The sequence below is a fragment of the Rousettus aegyptiacus genome, unplaced genomic scaffold, assembly GCF_014176215.1.
Source record: "Rousettus aegyptiacus isolate mRouAeg1 unplaced genomic scaffold, mRouAeg1.p scaffold_m13_p_17, whole genome shotgun sequence".
Lineage (NCBI taxonomy): Eukaryota > Metazoa > Chordata > Mammalia > Chiroptera > Pteropodidae > Rousettus > Rousettus aegyptiacus.
In genome coordinates, this window is record NW_023416292.1 from 28,132,602 (window position 1) to 28,157,164 (window position 24,563).

Sequence of the window (24,563 nt, forward strand, 5' to 3'; positions counted from 1 at the left end):
TGTTTTCCACTTGTTTTTGTTTTTTTAGATTCTACATATAGAAGAGATCATACAGTATTTTTCTTTTTCTGACTTATTTCATCTATGTTGTCACAAATGACAAGATTTTATTCTTTTTTATTACCGAATAATAATCCATTACACACACACACACACACACGTGTGTGTAATCGATTATACACACACACCACATCTTAATTTATTTACATATTGATGGACATTTAGGCTGCTTCCATATCTTGGCTGTTACTTAGTAATGGTGCATTGATCATATATTTTTTCAAATTAATGCTTTTTTCTTCAGATAAATACCCTGCAGTGGAATTGCTGGATTGTATGGCAGCTCTATTTTTAAGTTTTCGAGTAATCTCCATATTGTTTTCCATAGCGGCTGTACTAATTTACAGTCCTACCGACTATATGGGGGTTCCCTTTTCTCCACATCCTTGCCAGCATTTGTTGTCTGTCAATTTTTTGGTGATAGTTATTCTGACAGATGTGAAGTGAGATCCTGTGGTTTTAATTTGCATTTCCGTGATGATTGTGTTGAGTTTATTTTCGTATGTAGTTTAAAAAAGTGATCCGGTTTCCTTTTTGTTCATGTATCTGTCCAGTTTTGCCAACACTACTTATTGAAGAGACTGTCTTTATTCCATTGTATATCCTTGCCTTCTTATCATAGATTAATTGATCATATAAATGAGGATTTAGTTTTGGGCTCTCTGTTTTATTCCATTGACCTATAGATCTGCTTTTATGGCAGTACTATACTGTTTTAATTATTGTAGCTTTGTAGTATAGTTTGGTATCAGGGAGCATGATACCGCCTACTTTGTTGTTTCCCAAGATTTCTTTGGGTAATCAGGGTCTGATGTTAAGTTTTATTTGGAATCATTGGTAATCAAAAGTAGTTTAGAAATATTATAAAACTGCATCGTAAATTCCTAGTCTACAAATCAATTTATGCTGCGGTTCAGTATATATATGTCCTCTGTGTATGTAGTAAGTAAAAAATAGCAGTTTCTGTGCCCATCAGTATTATGTAATCTCTTACTGTTCTGATATCTCCGGTGGAGATTTTTCATTAGATTGGAAGAGAAAATTAGAAAATGAATTCATTCCAGTCAAAAAAAAATCAAATTAGGAAAAAGAAAAAAAATCTTTGACATTCTGACTTTCAGCTTTCAGTGGGAACCACTTAAGCCATTTTGCAGACATCTTATGGAGTCTGTTATTTGGCAGAGTATACCAGAAAAACGTATTCTGGGAGTGAGCAAGCACTTAAAACATTTCACAGCATCAGCTCATGTACTGCATGTTATTCTGAAACTACATTCTTAATTTCCTAATGAAAGACTTTTGTTTATTTTTTCCTTTCTTTTATAGGAATATATTTGTCCCAGATGTGAATCAGGCTTTATTGAAGAAGTGACAGATGATTCCAGGTATTGTATAAGCTCGTGAATAAACCAGGCATTGTTACCAAAATTACTCTCTGGATTGACTGAGTAGAAAGGAATTTGTTTTATAACTTCAGTCTCTGCTGAAAGGCCAGTGGGGAGAGGGGAGCATGGCAGAGGGAAGAGGAAGAATGGGAAAATTTGAGAAGCGATGTGGTAGTGGGTGTAAAGGGATTTGTTTCTGATAGTGTGTGGCATTCCTTGGAAACCTCGATATTTCTCCCAGAGTTTCCATTTATTTTCTGAGACTTTAGGTTCTCTTAGGTTGTTGGTTGGTTTTTAGTGATTACTCTTGCTTGAAGACAAACTGCTGCTTCCCCTTCTTGCTGGGCTGAGAGGAGGTCCTGACAAAGATATCTGATAAAATAAACAGGCTGGGTCCTAGCCAGGGAAACTGAGTTATTACTCTGCTTGAGGGTGCTTTGAGTCCTTGTTCTTATTAAGATTATCATGGTCAAATATAGTATGCCATCTTGCTACTGTAATATTACTATTTGGGTTTGTAATGCTTGGAATTGGCTCTCGTTAGTCTTATGAAAAGGGGAAATATTTCTGAAAGTGACTTACATATTCTTGGTTAATGTGAATAAAATTATAAAAATTTAATGAAAAGTAGAATAGCATTGATAAGATGGCCTCTTTTGGCTAAAGATAGTGGCACGTTTGTTCTTTTGTGGCTGTATGGTTAAACATGAGTTGGACAGTTGAAGTACTGACTGGACAAAAAGACTCTTAATCTGAAGCTGCTTTTAATCTGGTTTTGGGAGATTTTAATGCAATAAATAATTCCTTTACTGTTGCTGTTGGCAGAATCTAAAGTCGAAGGTCTCTTCCACAACCAGGAAAAACTACACATTTTACAGTATGTACCATTAGTTTAACTTTATTAACGATTGGTGGTTATGTGTATAAATGAGTTGGAGCTTCTGAGGCAGTGTATGGCATGGAATATATAGTTTGGTATAAGCACTTACATGTTGATCTAATAATTTTGGTTTTAAATAACACAATGCAGACTCTACACTTGAAAGCAAAATTAGCAGTTTTGTGTGGATGGCATGCTAATTGGGGATAGCTTTTTATTTGTGCTATTATCATTGCATCAGATACTTATTTTAAGTACTTAGGTTCTGCATGCGTTAAAGAACATATTGGATGTTGGGGGGCAATTAATGAGCTTACTTTTTTTCTAAGTTTTTAACCTATTTCCCATTTAGAAAAAAAGTATAGCTCTCGGCCAGCATTAATTTAATTTTACATAAACATGCTTTTTGAGGCTGAAGCAAATCTGACTGGTTTTCAGTGTGAAAATAAAATATAAAAACCATTCTTGGACTTATTTCTAAACAGAATTTGTCTCTAATCCTGATGTCACAGAAATGTATACATGAATTGAATTCATGAAATGAGTCTTTGGCTATCAACTGTTCGAGCACTATTTAGCATCCCACGTAGGAATGCTACTGCATTCTCTAGGATTTGACATTTTCAGCGATCAAGAATTTCTGTATTTTGTTAATGGAAATACCACTACTTAAAAACAATGCTATAAATAGAACGATACCATTTGTTTCCAAAGATTATTGATATACTAGAGTGATGGGGAAATAATAAAAGTGAGATATTTTGCAGCAGCCTGTGGGACTGTAATCTGTGAGTTATCTCGGGGTAAATGCTGTAGCCACAAGCTAAATGCTGTAGCCACAAGTGCTGCCAGCCACTGAGTAATCTCGGATTAAATGGTAATCCTGGATTCTTCAGGCCTGTATACAGAGTGTGGCTGTAAATCAGGATCATCAGTAACTGCAGGATGAGTGAATCCTTTCTGGCAGAGAACCTGTGAACTCTGTGGATTCTGTTACTTGACTTAACAGTTCTTTTATTTGTGCCTTTGTAACTCAAAGGTCGTTCTGCACAGGTGCTGCGGGTAGCAAATACTCAGACGCAAAGATGTCTCTTGAGAGATTTGTATTTTAAATAGTCGAAATCTTTTTCTTATAGAGGCAGCATGGCATTTTCTTCCACAAAGTTCATAAACATTTGCTGATTTGAATATTTAGCAATTACAGTGATGAATAGTGGATGGTACAAACTAATAAGGAAGTCTTGCATGTAAATACTTGCTATTGGACCCGATTTGCTACTAGACATTTATCTAGAGAGGCACCTTGTGAATTTTCTTAAGCCATGTAACATTTCTCAGAACAATGTGGTTATTTTTATTATCCCTTTTTTGTGATTAGCCCTATCACTCATAAAATACAAAGGAATTTGAAGGAAAGGAAAAGCTGAGGGATTTTCAGGGAGTGCAGAACCCAAAAAAGATAGTCTATAGCTTTAATTACCAAGGATATTTGAATCCCTGAAAATATGTGGAACAGGCAGGAAACGGCCTTGGAAGCCTGTCTCAGCTTGAGTGATGAAATGGATACACAGACTCTCAACTTTTGTTTTTTTAAAGGTACGCGGCAGTCCAATTATTTATTTATTTATTTGGCATGGATTGTAGGGTGCTTTTTGGGTTTGTTCTACATTTGCGGTATTTTTAACAAAAGCATTTTTATCTTCTGAAACAAATATGGATGTTAAATGGTTTCTAATGAGAATGAGTCCTGAGAATGATGACATGGAGAATGGCATTAGCTTCGCTTTTTCACTTTTGGTTCCTGACTAACCAGGGTGTGTTTCCTCAGTGAGCTCAGCACGGTGCTTGGATTGGTATTGTACTTTTGAAAATGAAAGCTATTTGTCATAGTTTGTGGACTTTATATCATTAGGGTGAGTATGTGTACACGTTTGTGCACTTCGGTGTGTCTTGTAGTAAAAGTGTCATCTAGAAGTTCTTTCGATTCTTTCTACCCCACTTTCCCCAAAAGCATTACCAGTTTCTCCTCTCTGCAAATTTTATGGGGCCAGTGGGATCTAATATTTCTTCCTATCTTTGGGAATAGGTAGGTTTTTTTTTTTTTTATCTACTCATGTGATATTAATTTAACAACTTTTATTTTCCAAGTTATCAATATAGAATATTCTATTGCAGGGTGTTCAAACGTGATGACTGATCTGCATAATGTCTGGCATATAATAAACACTCTACATACATTGGTGGGATTAACAAAAAACAGTCTTTACCCTCTGAATTTATATTAATGAACAGAGGGAAAGGTGTAGAAATGAATGAGGAAAGTTTTAGGTATTTATAATACAAGGTAAAATTTAGGGCAAAGTCAGAGTGCAGATGGGCAAGGAAGAGTTTCATTTGGTCGGTGAGTTCAGAAAAGACTTAATGAAGGAGGTAGCATTTGAGATGGGCCCTGGAGGATGTGAGGATGTGTAGAGTAATCAAAGAATAGGGTGTAAACTATCAGAAGAAACCGTGTTTATTGAGCTCTTTTAGGAAGTGCTTACTATAGTACTGCATTACTACCTGTCATCATTCCCAAGAAATTGTTCCTATTATACAGTCTTCAGTGTGTTCATCTGGTGGACAAATGGGTTTTTTTAGTGAAATATTGTTTCAAGATACTTTGTTTTATTTCTTAGCATCTTCGAGAATAAGCGTTTGCTTTTCTTCTTTTACAAAGTAAAATTTGAGTTGTATTGCTGGCTGTGGGTCCTTCTATGGTGACCCCTTTCCCCATTATTTCACTTGATTTTTCTTTGATTTTGTAGTTTGTTGTAATATTTTTCATAGATTAATCCACATGCCAGTTCTTCATAATTTCCTTTGTAGGTGTCATGTTGGGATGAGTAATTTTTCCTTCTTGGGCTTTGTTCTCTTTGTACCATTCTATATTTAGCTTCCGGGAGGGAGGCTTGCTCCCGGGAATAGAATCACTACTCATTCCTTCTTCTCTTCAGTTTTTTAGGTGGTGGCGGCAGCCGGATGGACAATAGCACGTCAACACATTTTGCAGAGGTGAGTTTCCCTTTGGCTTTTAAGTATGCTTTGGGTAGTGGGTGGAAGTTAAAATCATGACATATTTTCACTTTCCAGTGCAGCAAAACAACAGAATGGATAGGGAAATGTGAGCAGTAGTGGCCTCAGAAAGGTTTGTGTTTTTAGTAGCTGGGGCTTTGGCATTTTGCTTTTGTTTAATTAAAACCCTCGTTTAGGAGAGAGTAATAGCCTCAAGCTGTCCTGTTTTCAGCATGGTGGTGGTTTCAGTTCTGTTCTCTGCTTCTTATGTATGTGGCGTGAAAATAAAAAGCTCGTGTGGTTTTTGAAATACCAGTGTTGCAGATTCTACTTAGTGGCCTCATAGCCATGTAAAGAGCAGGCCAGGAGTTGTTTTTGTAGAAGTCACTGTAAGGCATAGTCTTCAACTTCTAGGTACTGGTTCCTAGAGATTACCTCCAGTGAGCATGGTAATTAAGTATAATTGGAATTAGGGGGCCAGACTAATGGTAAGTTGTCTTCCAGATCTCAAGATAGGACCTATAATTAATTTCTGGTTCTTTTTATAATGAAGCATCCATATATATATATTTTTTGGAGGTGGGGGAGGGACTCTTAACTGATTTGCAAATAAGGTATTAGTGTCCACCTATGAATTTTATAGTAAATTCAGAGTAATTTTTTTTCACTTTGACTTAAAAATCTCCTGTTTAGTTTTCATTTGGCCAGTGGCATTATATACTCTTCGTTTTTAATCATTTAGAGACCGACTTGCTTTTGCTGCTGTTGCCATGAACTTACTTTGGCTTTAGAAAGCTAACTGATGCTAAAGGGAAAAAAAGTCAAATCCTATTATCAGACTTTCTTTGTTTTAGGATCACATTAGCCTTTTCCAGAGATAGCCCAAGTGCCTTGAGCTAGCAGAATTTTTGGTATTTGTGTATAGATTAAAACCATTGTAGCAGTGTATTTGAAAAGTGGTGTTCAGTAAGAAGCCCACAGACCCTAAGCTTCTCTCCTTTATCCTCTGAAAATTATCTTAGGACTTGTAGCTCCTTAAATTTTTATGTTATTAGATTTATAGTGGAGAAAATTGATGAAATCTGTGGGAAATAGTCCTGTTTTAGTAATGGTCTGTAGTACTTAAGAGCCAGCATTACATTTTGTGGTTAACTTTGAGCTGCCTTGCTACATGGGTGGATTAAAGTGTGGCTCAAGTCCGGTCATGTCTTTGAACTCATTTTTATTTTCTCATTTGGGTGCATCAGAAAACATTTAAAAATTATTCTACCCGCCGGCCCTGGAGGTCTCTTTGATTTTAGTATGTTTTTTCTCCTTTGTGTGCTATTCCTGATAACACAAATTGTCACTTACTGATTATGCATATGCAGAAGAAACTTCTGATTTTTCTTAAGTGTTGGTTTCTCTTTTAGGAAATGGAAATACTTGGTCTGTCAGTTTTATAGATATGACTCACCGGGAGGAGATGCGTTAGGAAGAAAAATAAATGTGCAGTCAGTTTCCTAACTTTAGTAATGCTAAATCTGACACTGACGGCAGAAGGTATCAAACCTTCAGGTGTTAAAGTAATTTTGCTTAGTCATAGCTTGTGACTTCATGTTCTTTAGGGTTTGTAGCAAGGGCATGATAATGTCCTGTTTTCCCTCTGTAGAATTCCCTTGTCATCATGCATGAATATTTCAGTTTTCTCCTTTTTAAATGATAGTTTGCATTAAAAAGTAGGAAAAAAGTCTGTCTTTATAATAGAGAAGTTGCCAGGGTTTTAAAAAAGTCAGCTAAGTAGTCTATATTGAGTGCTTTATGTACAGCACTCTGCAGCAAGTAAGGGCAAGAAACAAATATGGTTGCCTTGCCTGCTAGGAATTTATAATTTAGTTGGGGAACTGTGCAAACACATATGAAACAAACAGGAAAACAACAAGGAGTACAGAGAGTAGAGTAAATTTACTGTAGGGTCAGCGAAACAAGCACAGAAGGAAGAGGTTAGATTAGCTGGGCCGCAGGTGTCTTTGGGAGACTCATGTCTTCAGGAGGAGAGATCGGATGACCTAGCGATATGCCGGGACCCAGATCGCCCAGTTCAGATCTTGGGTCTGCTACTTACTTGCTATGTAACACGCACAAAGTTACTTTAGCCTTAGAATCCCTCTGTGCCTGTAAATTGAGGAAGATGATATTACCTTCATCACAGGGATGCGAAGGGTCGGTCAGTTAACACAGGCTGGTGATGAGGCCAGTGCGCCTTTGCATAGCGAGTGCTTCATGAATTTGAGCCGTTATGAAGACTTCATGGAGAAGCGAGAACAAAGCTTCAAGTACTGGAGCCTTGAAGGGTAGGTGGAATTTAGATGAGCAGAGAGGTGAGAAACACTATCTCAAGATAGGTTTTATGCTCATGTTCCTGTAGGAAAAACTTAGAAAATTATATATAGAAACCAAAGTTATTTTTCTTTTCCATATTTTAGTTAGTAATTTCAGCAAAGGCTCTCAGTTTTGCTCTATTTTTTTCTTTAGCCAGAGCTGCTTGTACAGTGAAGAAGTTATTTTCTATAATTAGCAATTACTAGCTAATTAATAGCTGAATTCTTCAAATATTAGATATAGTAGAAGAGACTTAGTCCAAGCAGTTTCTAACAATCAGTACTGAATTTTTTTTTTTATGTGGATCCGGGGCAGGGAGGAACTGTGAGGACGGAGTGAGGGCGGGAGGAGGGGGGCGAGGGTCAGGGGAGAGTGAATCTAAAAACGTGGCAGGCGGTTTGTGGAGGGAGAGGACAGTGCTCTGCTGAGGTCCCCAACGATATCCTGGGGACTTGAGCCCATGGCTACCTGAGGGTTTCACTGATTACTTGAGAGCTTCTGACCATGACCTCAGTGCCAATGAGAGACATCTGATCTGAGTCTCAGCTTGCCTGAGTGCATCACTTCAGTGGCTATGGCTGGTGTCTCAGATCAGCAGAAGCTAGATGGATGGCTTCCTAGAAAAAGAATTCCCAGTCTGCATGAAAGGGCAGGGTGTTCTGAGCAGTATGATTTATATTTATTTAAATCAAATTTGTTTCAGTATACATGTAGCACTATAATGATAATTTTTAAAAAGTGTGAAAAAATATCTGGAATCCCACTTTCTAAGAGCTGCCTTTCTCTATACATTTCCTTTCAGGTTTTGTCCTGAGGCATAGGTACATACCGAAAGATATTATAACAACATTAAGAATATTTTTTTTTTAATGAAAAATCTTCCATATTCTCATTACCATATTTTAGCTTTATCTTTTTGTATGATACTTTCCATTTCTCACATGCATGCTTCATAACTTTACAGATGCAAGCAAATAGTATGCCATATTGTATTTCTGCTTTTTAAAATTTACTTAGTATTATGTCAGATCTTCTTGTCTCCATAGAGTTTACAAGGATTATATATTTTATGACTTTATTTTATTCAGCCAAATGTTAGAACACAGTTGCTCTGTGGCCGAGCGAACAGTATGTAGGTCTGTCTATACAGTGTGACCCCCCGGGAATGAGAGGCTGCGGAGCAGGCGTGCATACTCACAACCATTTCTCTTGCGTTTGTGCAGCTTCCTAATACATGAACTTCATGAATTCACAGAGGCTAGGCTCTTGCTGCTCAACAATCAGATACATCACTTCTCCGCTAGGGAGGAATAATGAGGAATGAATGAAGAGTTAGAGGAGGAAAGGAGAGATCTGATTCTTCCCTCCTTTTCACCTTTGGGTTTAGTAATTTAACCCCGTAATTAATTAGCAAGGGCCTGGGAGTAGTTTCTGTGTTAGCTGGGGGAGATCAGTAATCTGGGAGGACAGTTTTGCTTCTGCCTTCATGACCCCCTCCAGTACCAACTGGAATGTTTTCAGCTGAGATCAGGAACAAGACCAGGATATCCCGCCTCACCACTTGTGTTCAACAGCATACTACAGGTCGTAGCCAGTGTAATAAGGTAAGATAGAAAGATAGAGACAGAGAGATAAGTGGCCTCCAGATTGGAAAGGAAGAACGAAAACTGTCTATTCATAGTTGACACGATCTTTTATGTAGAAAATCTGGTGGATTCTATAAAAAAGCTAATGAACTAATGAATTTATGTAAGGTTGCAGAATATAAGAAAAACATACCCCAAAAAATCAATTGTATTATTACATATAAGCAACAAACAAAAAATTTTTAAATATCATTTACAATAGTGTAAAAATATGAAATGCTTTAAATTTCAGGAAAGATGTGTGAAATCTGAACATGGAGAACTACAAAATATGATATAGAGAAATTAAAGATCACCCCAATAAATGGAGAAATATATCCTGCTCATGGAACAGAAGACTTAATATTGTTGGGATGTCATTTATAGATTCAGTATAATTCTTACTCAAGAGCCCAGTCAACTTTTTATGGAAATTCACAAGTAGATTCTAAAATTCATATGGACGTGAGAAGAATGTAGAATAGTTAAAATAAAGTTGAAAAGAAGGAAAAAGGTAGAGAGCTAATAATACCTGATTTAAAGATTTGTTTTAAAACTACAGTATCCAAGACTGGTATTGCCAACAAGATAGATCAAAAGGACAGAAAAGAGTCCCGATAAAGACCCCCATAAACTATAGACGACTGATTTTGACAAAGTTACAAAGGCAATCCAGGAGAAAAAGCGACAGCCTTTGAAATCAATAGGCGCTGAAACAATTGGATATCTACAGTACAAAAATATGAGCTTGGATAATATGTTAAGTCATATACAGGAATTAACTCAAGATGGATAATAGACCAAAATGTAAAATTTTATATAAAATTTGAAGAAAACATAGGAGAAAACCTTTGTGACCTTTGATGAGACAAAGATTTCTTAAATATGACACCAAAATCATGATCCAGAAAAGAAAAAAATTGGTAAATTGGACTTCATCAAAATTAAAAATTTCTACTTTTCATAGGATATAGGACTTGTAGCCAGACTCTAATAAAGAACTCTTAAAATGGAGTAAGAAAACAACTCATTTTTAGAAATTGGCAAAAAATTTGAATAATCTACTTCACCAAAGATGACAAATAAGCATGCAAAAAATGCTCAACGTTATTAGTCATTAGGGAAACACAGAGTAAACAGTGCAATACTACTACACAGCTGTTAGAATGGCTAAAATGGAAAAGACTGACCATACTAACTGTTGGTGAGGCTGTGGAGCAACTGAAATTGAATGTAAAAATGGTACACCCAATTTAGAAAACAGGCCAACTGTTTTTTAAAAAAGATAAAAATACATCTGTATGATCCAGCCATTTCACTCCAAGTATTTACCCAAGAGAAAAGAAAGCACGTATTCACACATGTGCGTATGCACACAAATGTCCATTAACAGGTGGATGGATAAACAAATTGTGGTCTACCCATACCACGGAGTACTAAGCAATGTAATCACATGGAGTGCTGCTCAGCACAAACCACTGATGCACGTAATATGAATGGGTCTCAAACTAAGCTGAGTAAAAGAAGCCAGAGTATGTATAATGTGATTCCTTTCCCATAAAATTCTAGAAAATACAAATTTCTAAAAAAAAAAAGTAAACCACAGGAAGATCAGTGGTTTCTTGGAGGCGGGGAGGGGCAGGAGGGAGGGAGTACCAGATGTTTGCTAGAGCATTAGAAAATGTTTGGGGGTGACGGATATGTTCCCTGTCTTGATGTTTTCAACAAGTTCATCCTCATTCGACTCATCTTTGTAGGCCGTAATATTTTTTGTGATGTAACTCATACCAGGTAATTTACCCTTTTAATATAATTCAGCAGTTCTAGTATATTTTAGTGTATTCAAAATGTACAGCCATCACCACTGTTAACTCTAGAACTTTTTCATCACCCCAAAAAGAAGCTTGGTATCCATTACTCTTTTTCCTCCCCAATTTCCCCAGCCCTAGGCAACCACCAATTTATTTTCTATCCCTATGGATTTGCCTATTTAGGACATTTGATGTAAATAGAAGCATAAAATATGTGACCTTTGTGACTGCTTTCACTTACTGTAATGTTTTTTAAGGTTCATCCAGTGGTAGCATTCTCTGTGGCTGCATAATATACCATTATATGGTTATATTATATTTTGTTTATTCACTCATAAGTTGTTAGACATTGGGTTGTTTACATGTTTTATCTGTTATGAAAAATGCTCCTATGAATATGTACAAATTATTGTGTGAACATGTGTTTTCAGTTTTCTTGGGTATATATAAGTAAGTGAAATTGCTGAGTCATATGGTAACTAACTCTGTTTAACTTTTTGAGGAACAGACCATAATATTTTAAAAGGTGCTGCTGTGATTGTGGTTAGCTTATAGCAGATTCTGCTAAATGGAAGATACTGTGTATCCTGTTTTTGATATTGGAAATATGTAAATATTTCAGCCCGCGTGTTTTCAGAAGCATTCAAAGTAACATTTTCAGTTTTTCAAGACAAAACTTGTCAAATAAACTGTCTCTGATTCTTTTGAATGTTTCACTAAAACTTTTATAATAGTGTTCTGTATTTGTTTTTACTTACGTAAGCAATGTCCTGAATACCCAGTTTTGTCGTATGAGCTATTTTTTTTCTTATGCTTGTCTAAGTTGGCTCAGAGACAAATGACCTGAAGCTATTCTTATCCTTAGTGTTGATGTGGTATAAATTTGGTGTGTTTTTTTATCCTGTGTTCTATGGTCTGGGCACAGTTATTTCGAGACAAATACATTGACTGTTAATATTCATTTGCTCTCATTTGCAGTTTCCAGACAAGTAACAAAATGCCTATTGCTGCTTTTGAAACTGCTTTGCGATTGTATTCCTTCAGAATTTTTACGTATATTAGATGTGATAATTAATGTGATTATCAATTCAGATTATTTAATGAGCTTGGTACTTGATTTTTCTTATCAAAATTTTCAAATATTTAGTTTTAACATAATGAAAATAATTGCTTTGAGAATTCTTTTCTGCAAGCAAATGTGCAACTTTTTTTATATAGTAAGGAAATCAGATTTCTTCCTATAGTTTACCTAAGTGAAATAGAGGATGGAAAACATCACCTAATGAAGACAAGTATAGTTTTGGATTTTTAAATGTTGCACAGACTCGAAGCCAGTGATTATACCTCACTAATATATTGAGAACTCTTATTGTTTTTAGTGCGCATATTATTTTTTGTTCTTCAAATACTAGAATTTTTATAAAAAATTAATGATATCGTTAAAAGTATTAGAGAAGGTAAGCTCTCGTACGTTGTTGGGAGTATAAATTGGTATAGTTCTTCGGAGGGTAGTTTGGTCCTGTCTAGTGAAATTTTAAATGCTGTATTCAGGAATTCTATTTCTGTGCTATAAGATGATCATATGAAAGAGAACGAATACTTCCCAATACATTTTATGGGGCTAGTATAACCTGATACTAGAACCAGACAAGGATAGTACACAAAAGGAAAATTACAGGCCAATTCACTCATGAATATAGTTGCAGAAATTCACCCAAAACAACAAAAATAGAATCCGCCAATATATCGTAAGCCAAATTGTGTTCATCCTAAGAATATTGAAGCATAGAGGACAGTGGGGTGACGTATTTAAAGTGGCGAAGGAAGAAAACTGTCAACCGAGAATTCTGAGTCGGGCACAACTATCCTTCACGAACAAAGGAGAAAGGAAAACATTCCCGGATAAATGCCAGCTGAGGGAGTTTATTACTAATAGACCTGCCATGCTTGAAGTGCTGAAGGGTGGCTTTCAGGCCCACTGTAGGCGTGTTATGTTTACTTTTTGGAGTAGGGCAAGGGACGTGCATTTTAAATATAACTTATGGATTCTTTAACCGAAAACAAAAAAACAAACCAAAGAACAAACAAAACTGTATAACGAGGTATATTTTTCTATCCAGCAGATTGATAAAAACTGAAAAAAAAAAAAAGTCCTATCAAGTGCTTGTCAGCATTTCACATAGTCCTCTTGGTGGCTGTGTCAGTTGGTGCAGCCACTTTGGAAAACAGTTCGGCATTACCCAGTCAAGGCGAAGACGTGTAGACATGTAAAGTTGTACAGGCCACTGGTAGGGAAACCTCTCTCTCTGCAGCAGAAGACGTATGTGAGACTGTTCACACTGGCTGTTTGTAGTGGCTAAATGCAGAAACAATCTGTGTTTGCTGAGAGGAGAAAGATTTTTTAAAGTGTGTTATCAAGTACCTGTGAAGATGGCTGTGGAGCCCAAAAAGCAACTGCTTTTATAAGGCACTTTCATAATTTATAAGGTACTTTGAGGGATGTATACATTTGTAGGGAAACTATAGAGAAAAGCAAGAGAATGACGGGCATCTGAGGGCAGTGGTTACCTCTGGAGGTCGGGTGTAGGGAGGGACACAAGGTTTCTGTGGCTTTGGTGACGTGAGCTAAGCGATGGTTACGTGGGTATGTTTTGTACCTCATTCGTTATGTTATTTTACGTGTGTAAATACTATATATTACAGTAAAAATGTTGAAGACTACATGAAGTGTAAGGATTCATGGTACGCTCCTTTGAATGGCAGGACCACGTGTGTTCGGAGTTGGTGCCAGCCTTCTTCCCTCCACAGCGCTTATCCCTGTCCCGCATCTACAGTTTCCTGTTCCTTTTTATGGAGGGAGGGAGCGTGTGCGTTGTCCCACTTGACAATGAAATCCGTTAGGGCAGAGGTTGTGTTTTTTAACATTTTGTTCACTGCTGTATCCTAACGGTTCCCAGAAAGTGACTGGGACACAGTACCTGCTCAACCGGTATCTGCTGAGTGGATGCGTGGAGGCGTACATACATAGATCCATTTTTAAACAAAACCTAGCATGTGTACACACACACAGATAGTTAAAGATCTAGAATTTTATACACCAGATTACCTCTTGGTAGGGGAATAGACTGAAAGTCAAGGGTCACATCTGAGTGAATAGAGACCGTTTACGCTTTATATTTGATATTCTATTGTGTATATTTTAATTAAAAAGGGAAGAAACATTTTGAACGTTAGGACGCAAATCGTAAACTGGAAAACATCAAAAATGAACATCGATGACCCTAAACTCCTTAATTTCGAGAATTGTTCTTACAAGTTACTGGATAGTAGATCGAGACTAGAGTAGGGTCTGGGGTCAGCTCGGCTTCATGTGCACCCAGGCTGCCAGCCCTTCCCCTTCGCGTTTCGGGAGGGGGCTCTGGAAGTGTGGGTCTCTGGAAGAGAGGACCAGTCCGGAGTGGAGGGGCTGCGACCATCTTAAGACCTAAGGTGGTATGCTGAACGGTTTTCTGTCCCTGTTGTTGTACATGCATAATGTTTGTTTCATTTAAAACTTTAAAACAACAAAAAGACCAGGCTATGACCAGGGTCGTGTACTTGGTTGGATGGAGTGAAATAAGTAGTGTTCTATGGAACTCTTAAAGTATCTGGTGTTCCCAGATAAATAAAATGTAATTTTTCCATTCGTTCTCAGTGAGTTCTTAGCAGACCCAACGAACACAGCCCCCCACTCCTTCCCACCTCCAGCCACACCCTTTCAGTGACAACGGAAGTACGTACCGCAGAGTGGTCTCGTCAGACACCCATGTGCTGCTGCGGCCCGGCTTTGGCGCTGCTGCCCTCCGGTGCCGCTTTTAGACCCAGGGAACTATTTTAGAGACATCTGTCTCCACTTTGTGGTGCTGATGCTTTTTTACAAGTGTGCGTAAATACGTTCATTTTATTTAAATCTTACATTATTACACAGATGTCATGCGTGAAAAAATACAAGGTTATAATGTCGATCTAAATGGTGGATTATGCTTAGGACAGAAGTCCATGATCATCTTTGGGCATGTTTTTATTTCAAAAGGGGAATTTGATCAGAGGCATGTGGATAAGAGCTTAGTGTTAAGGACAGGATTCTTGCATTGGCCTGTGGTTTTTCTGTGAAGGAAATAAAGTTTCGCAGCATATAAAGTTTTTTCCACCCCTGTGCATGCACTTGAAAGACTTCTCTTTTCTCCGTAAAATTGGGGAAACCTGTACTGCTTTAGTTTGGAGCTGCTGAATTTCAAAATTATTTTTGAAAATTGTTACAAATTTTTTTTTTGATATTTCTTATTGTTTCCTCTCTCCCCTGTTCTCGAAACTGTAACATGTTGTTTATTTCTGGGTTTTACTAGTTCTGGCGCAATTTGGACCACGCAATGATTATACAAGATTTTAGACCATTCCTAAGTAGCAATCCACTGGACCAAGATAATAGAGCCAGTGAAAGAGGTCACCAAACTCACACTGACTTCTGGGGACCAAGTCGACCTCCAAGGCTGCCAATGACTCGGAGATACAGGTCACAAGGAAGTACTCGTCCTGACAGATCTCCAGCTATTGAAGGGTGAGTGCACAGTTATTTTTTAAGTTCTCTTTAAAGGTAGTTTCGATGAAGGACATTGGCATAATCTAATCTTTAAGGATTTCATACTTACTACCTGTGTGGACAAGATGTAGACACACAGAATGAAAATGAAGTTAAAACGAATGTCTATTCAGCTAGTACCAGTTATAACCTAAAAGATGATAAAATTAATGATACAGGTCTCTGGTTAATGTTTTTATTAATGCCTCACATTAATATATAGGTGATGTATTTGTTTATCAAGATTTCAGAAGATACTGAAGGGGGTCATCAAATATGCTGGATGACATTAGGATTCAAAAAGACCTCAGCAGATGGGAGCGATGGACTTAATATGAAATTTAATAGGAATAAACCTCGAGTCTTGGGACTGCAAAACATTCATGCAGCAGGTGTTTACCGAGTGGCTTTTATGCTAGGGCACTTGTGCTAGATTCTGGGGATATAGTGGTGAGCAAGACATCAATTGAGTGGTGGCCTTTGATCTCATGGTTCCCCTTTAGTAGGGATAATAAACAATCATTTTAAGTGTTCACCATATGCATATAGGACTTTGCTTCATGCTCTATCTGCTTATTATCTCATTTAATCCATATGAATGAGTAGGTGCTATTGCTATTCTCATTTTATATAAGAATAAACTGAAACTCAAGCGATTACAGCAGCCTGGATCAGTGGTGGATCCAGGACTTGAACTCGGGGATGTGAACCTAGAGCTGCGCTATCTGACACAGCGGCCACTGGCCACAGAGAGTTCTCTCCGTTTACCAGTTAATAAAACTCAGAATTTCTCAGTCACACTAGCCAGACATTTCAAGGGCTCAGCAGCCACAGAGAGCTTAGTAGTTACCATATTTGACAGTATAGATTATAGAACATTTCTGTCATCTCAGAAAAGTCCTGTTGGGCTGTTTTGTTCTAGAACCTACACTCCCTGCCACACGCCTCCTAGACCTAACTATTAGTATTTGCTACGCTTTATCATGTCTGTCCATCTGTTTGTCTCCCCTTTTATCTACTTTGTGAATTTCAGTTGCAGACACAACTTAGAACAGTTACAGGATATGGAAATTCAATTTAGTAGGATTGTAGAGGACAAAAGCCAGTGAAATCTTAGGCTGTATCAAGAACTTCAGTGCCCCGAGGTAAACCCACTGTGTCCTGTGCCAGTTCAGTTACACGTAGATCGCTGCCCCTTCTCCACCTGGCTTTAAGCCCCAGTGTTGGACTTAGTTTCGGGTCCTCTAAACTTTTACCTCCCGTGCACTTTTCCCCTCCCACCCGCTGTACCGCTAGTTTTGGATTAGGTCTGTGGTCTGCTCTTCCTTGCTCTGCCACCAGGGGGTGATCCTGGTAAGGATGGTCTACTTCGGGTTCATTCCTGGCCTCCAGAGGTTTCAACTTAGAGGGTGATATATTCTTTAGGATCCTTCCTCTAGTGGATCCTTAGCTTTAATTCCGTCCGAGATTGCTACAACACTGCTCTGTTTTTGAAAGATTTTCACTTAAGTTTTTTTATTTGTTGCCCTGTATAGTCTCAGATTTGGTAAATGTTCTGAAGAGAAAATTGCTTTGTGCTTGATGCCTCCTGAGCCTTTGCCAAATGATGTGAATTCTGTGTCTCATTGAAGCTTTGCACAGGACTCTGAGCCTTCTGCTGTTGACCAGTGTCAACAGAAGCAGTCACCAAAGCCCGCGCCTCCTTCCAAGGTTATTCCCTCTCTGTGGAGTCCGAACCCTCTATCTGTCATTTCTTTAGCAGTTCTTCTCTGCCCTCAAAAGAATTTTCTGGACTTTTTAAGTGTCTGGATTTTTAAAATGGTCGTAGGTATCCGTCGTGGTGCACTATCAACTCCTTTATCTCAACCGAGGGTGAATATCTATGGAGACGCTTCTGTAGGATGAAATTCTAAGAGAGAAAGTGCTAGGACAAAGGGTATAGTCATTTAAAAATTGATGTTGTTAAATTGCCTTTCGAAAGGCTGTAATTCTGTTCTCACCATAGTATTTGAATGTGCACTGTACGTTCCTATCAAGTTAGATGTTATCAGTCTTTATCTCTTCTAATCTGATAGACAAAAACACAGTACTTTTGTCTCTGTCTCCATAATCTCTTGAGTAACAAAGACCAGTTCATTAGGATAAAGCGCTGGGTAGATGTGCCAAGTTTCAAACATCTGTTTATATTTGTGTTGTAAGTATTTGAGGCACTTAATATGGCTTGTTGATAAGTGTTTGTAAAATGGAATTCTCAAAAAAAAAAAAAAATTGAGGGCCCATTAAATAGTATCTTATAAATAGGTCCAATGGAACTACCGTTGTTATGGAGAGATTGGCCCAGAATTCCTTTTCAGTCTCCTCCTCGCTGCCAGGGGTCCAAGGAACGTAGTTTGAAAGCTACAGCATACAGTCAGATCCTTCTCTAGCCTATCACATGAGATAACATATAAAACAGAAGAAGTCAGGGAAGTTGCCATAGTAGCACTAGAGCACCGGGCCAGGTAGCAGCCTGATTTCTGGTACTATCTGCTGTGTAATAGTGAAAAGCCATCGTGGCTTGGGGAGGGAGTTGGTGATTGGTCGGCTGTGGATATTTATACTTTCATTGGTCTATTGTCTTATCTGATTTTTCTCCTCCAACAGAATAATACAACAGTTCTTTGCAGGATTCTTTGCAAATCCTGCGATTCCTGGATCCCCCTTTTCCTGGTAAGTAACTAACTGCCTCTGTCTTACTTTGCTGGAAGAGCATCATTTTAGGTACTATAGTTAGTGTCCGTGCCTTAGTGAGGAGAGCTGTGGAGGTGAGTATATAGGTGTGGTTGCCAGGCCGTTACACTGCCATTATTCGCTAAACTCAAACTTAATCAGAACTTATTTTTCGTCCAGGCTCGCGAGGGCCTGGGATGTCTGGGCGCTGAGCGTGTATAATTCCAGGGTGTGTTGAGGTGGGGGGTGAGATGGTCCCCAACGGGCTGGGCATCTGTTTTGTGGGTTTCTCCTTATCATATGCGATGCCTTTATTCCTTAAGAATTTCCGAAATTGAAAACTTACCACCTAACTTCCTTTTTTCAAAGTAAGATTGTTTGTCAGAAGAAACAGAAGCCTATAATTCAGTATCAGAGTGGTACTCATTCACGGCAGGGTAAAGATGGAGTTTCCTCTTGTCCGGATGATTATGTTGCCCCTTCTGACTCTGCCAGAGACAGCTTTTTTGCTCAGAGAGCCCTCTGTTCATCTACACAGTTACCCAGTTCCCAGGCTTTAGTTTCTGTAAACATGTACCCCCCAGAGAGTCTGGACATCCGTCATCCAGGGTCATGTGCCAGTGGCTCCAAAAGAGGGGCCACCAGGTCTGTTTTGTAAGTGCTCTAATAAGGTCATGAGTGAGGTGAGGCTGCTGTGGCCACTGCTCTGTGTGGAAGCCCCTCGCCCCTGGGACCCAGGCAGCCTTGAACGATGGAAGTCAGCTGGAGTTTGGCCAGTCACGGAGGGAAAACTCTCCGTAAAAAGCAGCTTCATTTATGTTTAATGTTAAAGTAGGCACAGAGAAGACAAACTTTTCTTAACCAATAGGAAGTGAGTCACTCTGTCACTTTTTGCTTTTGAGTGTCATTTGGTACTTTAGGCAGCTTCACATTTTAGGTTCCATTCTGTTAGGTAAAAATTCCTAGAGAATGAGAGACTGACTACCTCTAGATAATCTGTTTGACCTTGAAAATCCTGTGAAATTCTTTGCCACTTGATTCCAGAGATCTGGTGATTTTCCAGGGCTGAGAGACCAGGATCCCCCCCTGCCGCCCCGCCGGTTTTCTCTGTGGTGTAAGGCAGAGCCCGGTCGCTCCCGTCTAATGCTGTCTGTCTCGTCTCAACTATAGGAGCGGGCTGCTGCACTCCAACCCTGGGGACTATGCCTGGGGTCAGACAGGGCTCGATGCCATTGTAACCCAGGTGAGGAGCTGCCTTTCCAGGTTGTGTTCAGTGTGTCTCACGGTTCCGTAGCCTTCCTGCTTTCCTGCTGCTGCTTTCTGAGACGGTAGTCACTCTGCTTTCCCTAATGTTTTGAGCTCGTGGGTTTGTATTTACTAAAGGGATAAATGATTTACAGGTTTAGGTCAGCATCCATTTACCTTTTGTATCTGAGGGACTTTCTGGAAGATGACTTTACCTCTAAAAGAAAAGACTTCTCCTGTAAAACACAGCATCTTATATTTTTGGCCTCGTGTTCAGCCCTATGATGGTCTATAATCAAGTACTTCTCCGCAAAGGAGGGTCTGCTCACGTGCTGGAGCAGGGGTTTCTGCCTGATGGGGTGATGCAGGGGAAGGAAGCCGAAGGCGGCATCCCCGTGCCATGTGTAATTGCTTCCGCTCGTTTATGTTTATTTTAATTTAATTGGTTTTTCATTTCCCCTGTGGCTCACTGAGAATAGAAAGCATGTTGTTGTTTTTATCCAAGTCTTGCAGGTAGCGATGTACCTATTTCTTGGCTTGCCTTGTGCAACTTTCCATACTCCCACCTTTTCTTTCTTCCAGCAGAATGAACTTTTTGGACCAGTTAAGTATTACTTTTGGTTAAGCTGGAGTTTTATTCATGACAACACAACCCTTTTTGCTGCCTCTGAAGTTGCTTTATGCCTAAGGTGGGCCTTGGAGTGATGGGTCTGTCTGTGGAGTTACACAAATATTGCTTAGAAATGAGAAAGCGAGCCCGAGTGGCCTGGCAGCAGGCGAGGGAGACCCAGGCCTCCGAGGCCCGCGCAAGTTAGCGCTGCCGTTCCTCGGCCCGCGCTGCGTGTCCTCAGCGGGAGCAGCTCACTCCCTGGGGAGAGGGAGGTGGCTGCCACTTCTCGTTTCCTTTCGTTGTAGCTTTTAGGACAACTGGAAAACACAGGGCCTCCCCCAGCTGATAAGGAGAAGATCACATCCCTGCCAACCGTGACCGTAACTCAGGAACAAGTGGGTAGGTCCATTTTCATTTTATTCTGTCATCTTCTGATCTCTGTTCAGCATTCCAGCACCTTCCTATACTAAGGTTCTTATGCGAAGCCGCAGGACTCCTGGGATTCCTGCCTGGATGCCAGCTGTCGAAGGTGCCCGTCCTCTTCATTACCGTTAGTCAGTTGCATTTCCTGAGCAATTACCGTGTCCCTTACCTAGATGCCATGCGGGAAATAAAAAGGTACAAAGATACGGAAGGACTCGATTTCTTGAAGAACTTACGAGGGGAAGCAAAGCAAAACTCACCAACTAGATCACTAAAAAAATCTTATTGAGCAAATGCTACTGACTTTGGAGATAGAGGAAGAGAAAAAAATGAGCGTGGGAATTTGTTTCACATCTGTCTGTGTCAGCTGTAGTTAGGTACCTTACACATAGATATTTTATTTATAGGCACTAGAGGAATTGAGTGATAAAGGACATTATTTTGGACTGGGGTTTGCTTTCCCCACACATTCCACTTTAGAGAAGATTTTAAAGACAGGATGGGCCATCTTAGGTCATTCTATTTAGGGAAAAGTATGAACCGATGTAAAAATGTCAGCATGGACATGGTGTCTGAATCAGGTATAAGGAGAGGGACCTCATCAGGCCCGAGACGGAATCTGGCGTGGGGACCAACGGGAGGTATGACTGGATAGGAAGGGTGCGGCCTTGTTACAGAGGGCTCGGAAACTGGCAGAATAGTCGTGGATGGGTATTTTGATGAACGTAAGTGTTGTAGGTCCCCACGTGGAGGGACGAGGAACTTTAAGTGGCCTTTTAAAGTAGCTTCGTTTGGAGGTAGTGTCTACAGTAGACTGGAAGCGGAAGAAGGCAGGAACAGGAATTTAAGGGGCGGGTGCAGCATCCAGGTGGGGTTCAGGAGGTGGTGGCAGCGCTAACAGAAAGGAAGGGTTTTGCAGAAAGGCTTTCGTCACTGATCGCATAGTGGGACGAAGGAGGGGAAAGGATCAAAGACGATTTTAAGGTCCAGCAGCTTTGTAACTGCGGAGGTGGGGCCACCATCATCGGGAATGAGGGGATTGCGAGCGGGCCGGGTTTGGGCAGGGAGGTCAGGTGCTGTTCGTAATTTTGAACCTGTTGATTTTGAGCTACCGGCTGAGAATCCAGGCAAAGGGTGAGCTGGGAATGGCTACCTAGCTGGCATTAGGGAAAACGAGCTGGCGCCAGTGTAGGATACATTTGTGGGGATGAAGTGAGGGATGGGGATACTACCTGGGAGGCTGTTACCGCAGCCGAGGCAGAAGAGCTGGAGTTTGGGCCACGGCGGTGGGGTTAGAGGGGAAGGGGTGATAAGTCTGCCTCCAGGGGCCCTGAATGTTTTGGGCATGGCGCAGACCCCGGCCACTGGGGGGATGGACTAGAGGGTGTCATTAGCCAGATTTGGGAAACTCAGAGTTTGCAGCGGGATGCTGCCAGTTTAGTTTGTGGCCATTTCCTCAGAGAAGAAGGCTTGCAGGGCTTGGAGCCTGAGCTTCCCCAGGGCTTTGCAGCTCTGCAGCACCACCTGCTGGTGCTGCTGTGAATTAACAACCTGTTTAGAGTGCTTTAGGGCAGCCACGCTGTAAGGGGATGTGCAGTGTGGAAATAGAAGGGTGGCAGTGGCTTGCGACACTGCATAGCAGCCACTAGGAGCCCTGGGGTGAGTCCCTTCATGTGGTGGACAGACTGCCAGGAGCCCGGCACGCATTTGGGAAGATGTCCCTAGTTTATTTAACAGATAGTCGAAGCCCCAGTTGAGTCCTTCTCGCTCTTTACGTTGGAGAACCGGCCCCGCACATTTCCTTTCTGGGCCCCGTGGGGACTGGCCCACTCATCAGCCCTCCTCTTCGCATCCCCGTCTACTACCGCTTCTAGCCTCGTTTCGAAATAAAATTCCAGCTGTTTTCTGCCTGCACGTTGGATATCCTTTGCGTCATTTCTTTGTGCATTCCTTTGCTTGTGAAAGACACTGGGCTAGTCTTTTCTTCCTCCTTGTTGCTTGTTTACTTTAAAAGGCATTTCCTCCTCTGACAGATACGGGTTTAGAGTGCTCAGTGTGCAAAGAAGATTACGCGGTGGGAGAGGAAGTTCGGCAGTTACCCTGCAACCACTTCTTTCACAGCAGCTGTATCGTGCCGTGGTTAGAACTGGTGAGTACAGACAGCTCGGCTCTGCGGGGCGTCTGCGTGGGTCATGTCTTCTGGGGGGGTGCGGGGGGCCGTGGCTGAAGGTGAGGGTGCAGTTAACAGGTAATGGAGAGCCAGGCAGATGAGATTTCAGCCTCTGGCTGATTCCTAGTAGCATTTTAGATGTCTCTTTGGAACTTTAGCGCGGGGGTTAGCAAACTCCAGCCCGCAGGTGGCTGCGCTCCGTCCACGTGTGTGAGTGAGGTGTCATTGGAACGTGGCCGGGCTCACTTGTTTACAGATTGGCCGCTTTCGTGCTGCGTCAGCAGAGCAGAACAGCTGCAACGCAGGCCGTCGGCGGCCCGCGAAGCCTGAAGTATTCGCTGCCTACCTGCCTCTGCAGGGAAGGATTGCCGGCCCCTGTTCTTGACCGCCTGCGCTCTCTTGTCCTGTGGTTCGTTGGTGGTGTGTGTTAGCTGCTGTTGAGTGGCCGGCCTGGAACCCGCTCTGTCTGTCGTTAAAGTGGCATTTGGGAACTGTCCTTGCTCCCACCTGGGAGCCCGTGTGTGCCGCATGAGGATGCTTGTGCCCTTTTTGCTTTCTGCCCGCCAGCTCTCAGGGTTTCTTACGTGTTTAGTATGTCCAGCTTCGCAGCCCAGATTGTTCACGTGAACTGATGTCTTTCTGTTTCAGCACGATACATGTCCTATATGTAGGAAGAGCTTAAATGGTGAGGACTCTACTTGGCAAACCCAGAGCTCTGAGGCCTCTGCAAGCAACAGATTTAGCAGCGACAGCCAGCTACATGACCGATGGACTTTCTGAAGCTAAAGACCGCGTCTGAGCCAGGCGGTGGTACTCTTCTTATCGCAGCTGTAAATTGTTATCAAAACAAAAAATAGTAGGTGGATTAGGAATCATATGAGAAACCGCAACCCATAATATTAATGCAGTGAGTGTTTTTCTTCTCTAAATTTAAAGTTAGCTTCTGTAGACAGAATTGTATCTACAACCAAATGTCTCATTCCTGAATTCAGAGTGATAATTTTATAAGTGTGAAACTTAATTATGTGGGTCCCCTCGCCCCCAGAATAGAATTGGCTCCTTAAAGTGTAGCTAGGGGCCTGCCGTCTGTCCTGTTCTTTTGTAAGTGGATGCTCACCCCCTTGTCCAGCCTCCACTCCACCACTAGTGTATTTTACAGTGAATACAGTGGAACCAGAGCCCTGAAGTCCTGCTGATGCAAAGTCTTTCTGTTTTAAATGTATAAAAGCATATACTCTTGGCCACATTAGCTGTAAATTGAGGGCAAGTAAATTCAGGAATCTGAGACTAATGACTTCGTTTTGTCTTGAACCCTCAGAGAGCAGATGAAAGAAAAATTACAGGGGAAAGAGGAAAGTGGCTTTTCATCGTACTCTTTTGGTCTTCTCATTTTAATTTTTAAAGACTACTTCACGAGATGCACTTTCCACAGAAACCAGCGTGACACGTCTTGGTCTTCTGTTGGTAGGAACCCGATTCTGGTTCCTTTTGGGGAATGAGCTGGACAGCGCACAGGCACAGAAAGACAGATATTTGAAATCTTTGGTTCTGATGTTTTTTAATGATCCCCAACTCGTTTATCGTCTTTTGTCCCGGGGACCTTAACATGATT

At 40.6% G+C, this 24,563-nt stretch overlaps 1 protein-coding gene across 2 annotated transcripts in view; it reads left to right on the forward strand.

Moving 5' to 3' along the window:
• Positions 1–24,137, forward strand: part of RNF115 (ring finger protein 115) — a 37,011-nt gene extending 12,874 nt beyond the window's left edge. Inside the window, exons 1-9 of one of the 2 annotated variants that reach the window (XM_016143122.2) lie at positions 1,391–1,445; positions 2,271–2,322; positions 5,322–5,379; positions 15,562–15,773; positions 18,438–18,503; positions 19,674–19,746; positions 20,664–20,757; positions 22,815–22,930; positions 23,600–24,137. In XM_016143122.2, the coding sequence (XP_015998608.1) occupies positions 1,436–1,445; positions 2,271–2,322; positions 5,322–5,379; positions 15,562–15,773; positions 18,438–18,503; positions 19,674–19,746; positions 20,664–20,757; positions 22,815–22,930; positions 23,600–23,731 (813 nt within the window). In that variant the 5' untranslated portion in view covers positions 1,391–1,435 and the 3' untranslated portion in view covers positions 23,732–24,137. Of the gene's footprint in view, positions 1–1,386; positions 1,446–2,270; positions 2,323–5,321; positions 5,380–15,561; positions 15,774–18,437; positions 18,504–19,673; positions 19,747–20,663; positions 20,758–22,814; positions 22,931–23,599 lie in introns of those variants that run through there. The other variant, XM_016143112.2, reaches the window with a different exon arrangement.
• Positions 24,138–24,563: the final 426 nt, after the last annotated feature.